This window comes from Triticum urartu, chromosome 7 (genome assembly GCF_003073215.2).
Source record: "Triticum urartu cultivar G1812 chromosome 7, Tu2.1, whole genome shotgun sequence".
In the NCBI taxonomy this organism is placed as follows: Eukaryota; Viridiplantae; Streptophyta; class Magnoliopsida; order Poales; family Poaceae; genus Triticum; species Triticum urartu.
In genome coordinates, this window is record NC_053028.1 from 340,049,299 (window position 1) to 340,057,200 (window position 7,902).

Consider the following 7,902-nt stretch of genomic DNA (forward strand, 5'->3'; position numbering starts at 1 on the left):
TATAGCGTTGCTAGTTGTAGGTGAAGATTGAAGTTTGTTCCGTGTTGAAACATGGATATTTTGTGGGGATATCACAATATCTCTTATTTATATTAATGCATCTATATACTTGGTAAAGGGTGGAAGGCTCGGCCTTACGCCTGGTGTTTTGTTCCACTCTTGCCGCCCTAGTTTCCGTCATATCGGTGTTATGTTCCCGGATTTGCGTTCCTTACACGGTTGGGTTATAATGGGAACCCCTTGACAGTTCGCCTTGAATAAAACTCCTCCAACAAGGCCCAACCTTGGTTTTACCATTCTCCACCTAGCCTTTTTCCCTTGGGAGTCGCGCATCCTGAGGGTCATCTTTATTAAACCCCCCCGGGCCAGTGCTTGTCTAAGTGTTGGTCCAAACTAGAGCCCCTTGCAGCGCCACATCGGGGAAACTCGAGGGCTGGTTTTAGTTGTACGGATTGCTTATCCGGTGTGCCCTGAGAACGTGATATGTGCAGCTCCTATCGGGATGTCGGCGCATCGGGCGGTCTTGCTGGACTTGTTTTACCATTGTCGAGATGTCTTGTAACCGAGATGCCGAGTCTGATCGGATTGTCTTGGGAGAAGGAATATCCTTCGTTGACCGTGAGAGCTTGTGATGGGCTAAGTTGGGACACCCCTGCAGGGATTTGATCTTACAAAAGCCGTGCCCGCGGTTATGGGCAGATGGGAATTTGTTAATGTCCGCTTGTAGAAAACCTGAAACCTTAACTTAATTAAAATGCATCAACCGCGTGTGTAGCCGTGATGGTCTCTTCTCGGCGGAGTCCAGGAAGTGAACACGGTGTTGGAGTTATGCTTGAACGTAAGTAGTCCAGGATCACTTCTTGATCATAGATTCTCGACCGTGCTTTGCTTTCTCTTCTCGCTCTCATTTGCGTATGTTAGCCACCAAATATGCTAGTCGCTTACTGCAGCTCCACCTTATACCTTTTACCTTTCCTATAAGCTTAAATAGTCTTGATCGCGAGGGTGTGAGATTGCTGAGTCCCCGTGACTCACAGATACTTCCAAAACCATTTTACAGGTGCCGATGAAACCGTGCAGGTGACGCAACTGAGCTCAAGGAGGAGCTCGATGAAGATATCGTTCATTGTGTTGTATCGTTTCAGTTGATCAGTAGTGGAGCCCAGTTGGGACGATCGGGGATCTGTGTAGCATTTGGAGTAGTCTTCTTTTATTTTGGTTCCGTAGTCGGACCTTGATTGTATCTGGTTGATGTAATGCTTTATTCATGTATTGTGTGAAGTGGTGATTGTAAGCCAACTATGTATCTCTTTCCCTTATGTATTACATGGGTTGTGTGAAGATTACCTCACTTGCGATATTGTTTTTAATGCGGTTATGCCTCTAAGTCGTGCTTCGACACGTGGGAGATATAGCCGCATCGAGGGCTTTACAGGCCCGCCTCCGACGAGCCTTCACGACCACGCTTGCTACCAGAGAGGGCCTTAGAAGAGGAGGCACGGGATTGTCCATCCAGAGAACCGCGACGAAGGACGCCAACAGGGGAGGAGGAGGTTTGGATATGAGAAGACGACGAATGCGAGAGGGGAAGCGACACACATCAAGACAAGAAGTATGAAACCCTGGATCGGGGTCAAGGCAACTCTTTCTGATCCATATCTATCCCTAATTAATAATAAAGCACGGATTGACTTTGTCAGGTTCATCGTCACAATACACTTCTTTCCGTCAGTTTACGCTTTCAGTTTTTTTTACCTATATTATTTTTGTTATATCCAAGGTGGTACTATTTACTTGGAATTTCTATCCGTCGTTCGTCCGCTAAGAAAATTTAGTCCCAGACGATGGAAAAGAAATACCTACGCGGGCTTTGATCCCGTCCTTCCTACCATCCCGAGGAACTCTTACTCCGACAAGAACCCTGATCAAGCAAGAGCCTGTGGTTCCCGACGTGCACTCATTACCTGTTCCACAAGCCGAAGGCACCTATTGAAAGGAGTCGAGTCCCTCGATGGAAACCCCAAATCAGATCGTATCGCGGAGCTGCGACGGCAGATTGTCGGCCTACAGTTCTCCTCATCGTTTGAGTCGTGCGTCCGACTTGCCGCCTCCCATCGACATCCATGGCTCTGTGATCTTCCGTATTCTCTCTTGGCGAACGGTGTGGGTCTATGCCGGTATCTATCGTCTCCTCGTACAAGAGCGATGGACAAACTGAGAGCCCTCTGGAAATAATCGCATCAGCTCAGCTACGACCAACGTTTCTTCTCTCTATATTTCTTTGCACGCGTTCTAGAATCGGACGGCGTTTGCTCTCGCCGGTAGCGCAGGGCGCTCTAGCTGGCGTTGCGTGTGTTGGAATTGACGCCCTGGTCGCTGCGAGCTCTTCGTCGCGAGCACGAGTATCTGTACATGTTGAGCGAGATCAACGTGGAGCTAGACCACCCCATCGATGGCAGCGTCAGGGCCAATGTGTGGCTTCAAGCACGCGTTGAAATTTATTTTGGCCGATTTCTTATAGAGTTGTGATCCTAGAGGCCGGGAGGGGCGACCGGCGGAGTGCACGGGACGAGCATGGGACGACTAGCAGCGACAACTATGCTTTTGGGCAGATGGATTCCGCTGCGGCCGAGTTATATCATTGATCGTGACACATGTATGCGGCCAGCAGCGACCAGCAGTAAGTACCCTTGCTGGATTTATCTTTGCCGACACATGCATGCGGCAATAGATTGGGTCGATCTGACTCTCTCTGTGCCATGCTAATTAAATCATTGATTGTTTTCTCCCGTGATTTGCATGTAATGGGAGAATACGTAGCTATGATGATTCAAGAAGATCGAGGCATGGGATAATAGATGACCGCAATCAACTCCGACAAGTTCGCTGTGAGGTATCGGTTGCATCCGCGCCTGAACTTTCCAATCTCGCTGTTCCGCCGAGTTTCCGAAACACCGTATGTACGTGCTCCATCCAAGGTACGCCATTGTACGTCCAGTTCTATCCATCAGTTTTGCATTTTAAACTAATGACTTCGTGGTGCAAGGAAGATATAATTTTGATATCAATAATGCAAACATATAAGATTGATCGCAATGGAAAAAAGGTATAAAATATGCACCTTGGGTGTGCACGTAGAATTATTCTTTTTTACTGTCTTTACATTAAAAACAGGGAAACTATCCATTATAATGATGGATGACTATTAGGGAAAGAAGCAGTAAGCAAAAATCACCAAAATTGTTATGCAGGAATAGAGCCGGTCTTCATCTTGCAAGAGCTGGTTGGCACACTTTTTCTGGCACATAAACTTTGAACTGTGATTTTTTTTAGCCGAGAGCTCCTCGTATGTTTTTTGTAGCCGAAACTTTGCAAAAAACATAGAATGTTTGATCTCTCAAAGTTTTAGGTTTTTTTTCAATTTATTTTGAATTTACTGTTTGTTGAGGGTGTAGGGGCACCCAGGTGTTGAAAGTCCTGCCTCATAATTTAGTACAACTTCTGCAAACAGAGAGCACATTTATCATGCTTCATGGACGAATCTCTGGTTTTACGATGGTTGTTTCTCCAGTGTAGTTGCATAGCTAGCCTAATTTTTTACAATATGTGGTTCATTTGACTCATGTTGAATTTGTGGTAGTGTAGGTCAAATTTGCCTCATTATTATTATTTTGTTTTCTAAGCTTTTGAACTTAATCCTTCCGGAGTCCATCAATCATGCGTTAATAATTATTTTTAAGACTTTCATGACATAACCACAACAAAGGAGGAAGTAGATTTCAACCTCGGCATGCGTATTCCTGCTGTCATGAGGTGGCACCATCCGGATGTTGTTGTGTCCATTGATATAGGTTTTTATGGACATGTCAATTACTTCTCCCGTTGCAACGCACGTGCATATGTGCTAGTATACCCAGAAAGGCGAGGGGCACTGGGCCGCCCCTCTGGGGCCATGCAAGCCAGCGGGCCACCGACCCACTCGGCCCACCCGAGGGCAAGGGAGGAAAAAGATCCAAGTCAGAAAGCACAGGGGCCACCAGGCCCCGCGAACCAGACAGCCCAACATCCTGGCCACGGCCCACCGACAGGATCCACACCAGCGGGAGACCCTGGCCTAGGGTTTCCCCCCGACGCCGCGACGCCGCCGCCGATGAGCCGCCCCCGCATCGCGGCGAAGAGGGCCTTGGACGCCGCCCCAACGACTGTCCAGGGAAGGGAGGGGGCGGGGAACCCGCCGACGGCGAGCAAGGGACCGAGCCAGGGTCAACACAGAGACGCGGGGGAGAGAGGGGAACCACAGATCGCAAGCGCTTACCAGATCTACAACCCCGGCGGCGAGCCACACACCACCAGGCCTCCGCCACCGCCGGCGAAGGCACGCGGCCGCGCCCACCCGGAGCAAACTTACGAGCCTTGGACGCAGCGCCACGACGAGGGGAGGAAAGGCCAGCAACGGGGAGGCGGGTCATCCACTTCGGTGTCAGATGCGTAGTCGCCCAAGGCCTAGAACCTATTTGCCCGAGGCAGGCCACGACCGGCGGGGGGGAGGGGGCAGTCCAACTCCGGAAGCGGGGAGGAGGAGACGACGGGGACAGAGCAGATCAGGGAGGGGAGCGGGGACGCGTCATCTGCCGACGAGGGCGCATGGGAGGGGGGAGAGGGGGGAGGAAACGTGAGGGAGGAGGGGAAGTGGAGCCATCACTAGCAAGCACAAAACATGTGGTTCAGTTTGCCTTTGTATTGTGATAACATACGTTAACTTCCCATGTCTAGTTCCTCGCTGATTACCATGAACCAAACAAGGAAATACAGATTCTCTTCAAATCTCACATATAATTCCTATTATGTGCCAAACAAAAGATCGTATCATCCCATATCTAATCTCAATACAACTCCCTACTCTAAACTTCCATTCCTCTTCCCAAATATTACAAAACGCTTCGAGATTCATCTTGGCCAACTGTCAGCAAGGGAAGCGGGTCTCATGACGGGGCGTACGACCCAAGTCGTATAAGATTTTTCTCCCTTAAATTGGATCTCTCTCGCGAGCCTACCAAGCAGCAAAGAGGTAGAAATGCAGCGGGAGTGGTCACCAAAAAAATTGTACTACCACCCTCAAAAAAAAATGTGTACTACCAAGTTTATAGTTGTGAATAATAGAGTTGAGTTGCCTGTGGTGAGAATGTGATATCCCAGGGGCGTGAAAGTCCTCAAGAGGTGTGGGTAGTGAATCCACCACGCGACAGACTCCCTAGGGTTGATCATGGATTTTCAACAAATTTTCTATCAAAAACGAGATGAATTACAGACAGGTACAAATGGTTCTCACATTCAGTAGCACTTTTTTGCTATCTGAATGAGAGAGTTGGCCTTCCTCTGCGCTCTACTGGTGCCAGTCTTAGCGACCTGTGAGAGGTGCTCGTGGAGGCCGAACCTGAGCGCGTGCACCAGGAGCGTCTGCTTCTTGGATCCCAGCTCCAGCAGGACGGACAGCGCGCACTCCTTGTTCTTGGGCGTGCCTTCCTTGATAAGCTGCACGAGCTTCTCCACGAATGGCGTTGTCCCGATCTCTCCAAGACAGGTTGGATGCGACGACAGCAGCAGAAAGATGGAGAGCGCCTCGTCGACCATTCCAAGGCTCCTGTCGTCGATGACCTTCATTAGCGCTGGGACGATGCCGGCCTGGGTGGCCCTGACCTTGTTCTGCTGGTTGAGGATGAGGTTGAAGATAGCCGTGGCGGCGTCCTTCTTGCCCCGGACGGTGCCGTTGGTCAGGAGCTCCACCAGCGGCGCGATGCCGCCAAGGGTCCCGATCATGGCCTTGTTCTCGTCGAGCATGGACAGGCTGAAGAGCGTCGCCGCCGAGTTCTCCTGCCCCTCCGCGCTGCCGTTCCGGAGGATCTCGATGATGAGCGGGATGGCGCCCCCCTTGGTAATGAGAAGCTTGTTGCCATGGTCAATGGACAGGTTCAGCAGCGAGGTCACCGTGTTCTCCTGCACCTTCTTGTCCGGGTAGGCCAGCAGGCCGATCAGGGCGGGGATGCCGCCATTGCCAACAATGAGAGCCCTGTTCTCCGGGGACTCCTTGGAGAGCATCCGGACCTTCTTGGCCGCTTTTCGCTGCACGTCAGGGTGGATCGACGACAGCGCTTCCACCAGCGACGGGATGTCCTCTCTCGGGTGCCCATCCTGCTCGGCCACGGGCTCCGGCTCCCTCCTCTGCAGCTCCACCTTGTGCTTGTCGCACCACTGCAGGATCAGGTTCTTGAGCGCGTAGTTGGGCGCCAGCGAAAGGTGCGCCAATGGCTGCCGCATCTTCGGGCATGTCCTCTCCCCGCTGTCCAGCCACTTCTGGATGCTTCTCCTCTCGTACGTCTGCATATTTCAAACCAACTTCTTATCTAAACCAAAAAATATTTAAAGGAAAACAATAATTTCCTTTTGAACATGGTTCATCTGTTGTACTACGACTAAAGCAAGTGGAATCAAGATTCGGCAATGCGCGTGCCTGTCCACTGGCGACAATGACAGGATCCGTCATGATCTCCAACGTGATAGGGCAGAGGAAGTCATCCGGGATCATCAACGAGGGGCACTTGTCGAGGGACTTGGTCACGAAGACCTCGCTACCGAGGACATTTTTCTCGTCAATGCCAGCGATCGCCTTGAACTTGTGGAGGAGCTCGATGATCTGCTTTGTGCTGTCCGCATGCTGCCCGTTCCGCTCGTTGATCAGCTTCTTTATGGCCACCGTCTCCGCCCTCAGATCCGGCAGCATCTGCAGCTCCAGCTTGCTGGCCAGCCTATCCAGTATTGCCCTGTCCGCATTCCTCTCCTCGTCCTTGTCGTTCTGGAGTATCACCATGAGATCCATTGACAACTCTATGTCTTGCGTGTCCGTTCTCTTCTTGCATCTCATCAGCTGAGCGTTCATCAGCTCCACCTAATCAACAGGATCATATGTGTGATTGTGTGATCCGTACGTAAATGGCTTGGAGGAGCATTATTGATGATGCACTTACCTGCTCGGTGACTTCATCGGAAATGGCGAGCTCCGCGTAGGGCATTCCATCCAGCGCAGAGTTCATCTTCTCGTACACAGCGCGGAACCTCCCCAGCACAGCCTCGCTCTCCAGCGCCTGAAAATCGATTGGCCTCAAATCAATTGGTCAAGGCCACGCATGGCAAGAAGGGGCTAGGAGAAAGACATCTGGGCATGGCCATCTGATCGGACCAGAAAGATTTTGCTGCCGTCGTTGCAGGATCGGAGGAGGCGGCGCGCGGCGGACAAGGCCCGACCGAGGAGGGTGAGGCGGCGGTAGGCATCATCGGTGAGCCGGGGCGCGGAGTCGCGGAGCTCCTCGAGCAGCGGAAGGATGAGCTGCAGCCAGCGAAGAAGGTTGTGGCATTCCTTTCGCTGCGTGCGGCGGAATTTCGAGTAAGCGCGGGCCGAATTGACGGTGGCGAGGAGCTCCTCCACGAGGTCCTCGTCGTCCATCTCCCTTGCCCGGGTCCCGGATGGCTCGGGGTCAGCGGTGGCCGCCGCCGACGGTGGCAGCGCCGGTTGGGGCATGCGGCATCAAGCGGTTGGCGAGCTGCGTACGGAGAAACGAGAGGCGCGCGTGAGAGAAACGGAGGCGAGAGCATGAAAGGCAAAGCCAGAAATAACAAGGGATGAGGAGACTCGGTCGATGGAGAATGCTTTTTGCGCGCTAAATCGCTGGGAAGCGCTTCTTCTCTCGTCCAGACAAGCCTTAAAAATGAAAAATACTACAAAGTTCATGCAGTTTGCATAAGATGTGTACTCCCTACAAAATTAGACACCCATATTTTTTTTCTTTTTCAACCGGAACACACTGATTCCATCTAGAAACAAGAACCACAGGAGCCCCAATCTCTCTT

General features: G+C 51.5%; 1 protein-coding gene across 1 annotated transcript; it reads right to left on the reverse strand.

Annotated features, from left to right (window-relative positions):
• Nucleotides 1-5,252: 5,252 nt before the first annotated feature.
• LOC125523372 (U-box domain-containing protein 15-like) lies at nt 5,253-7,696 on the reverse strand. The gene is made up of 4 exons (XM_048688418.1): nt 7,235-7,696; nt 7,023-7,139; nt 6,509-6,943; nt 5,253-6,375 (listed from the first exon to the last, which is right to left on the reverse strand). The coding sequence occupies exons 1-4, from the start codon at nt 7,571-7,573 to the stop codon at nt 5,332-5,334; spliced, it is 1,935 nt and encodes a 644-aa protein (XP_048544375.1). The 5' UTR covers nt 7,574-7,696; the 3' UTR covers nt 5,253-5,331.
• Between the last annotated feature and the right edge of the window lie 206 nt (nt 7,697-7,902).

Coding starts and splice junctions, on each gene's coding strand:
- LOC125523372 (XM_048688418.1), bottom strand. CDS start 7,573: ATGCCCCAACCGGCGCTGCCACCGTCGGCGGCGGCCACCGCTGACCCC. Junction 6,944..7,022: donor CCGATGAAGTCACCGAGCAG/GTAAGTGCATCA, acceptor CCTGTTGATTAG/GTGGAGCTGATGAACGCTCA. Junction 6,376..6,508: donor TCATTGTCGCCAGTGGACAG/GCACGCGCATTG, acceptor TGAAATATGCAG/ACGTACGAGAGGAGAAGCAT.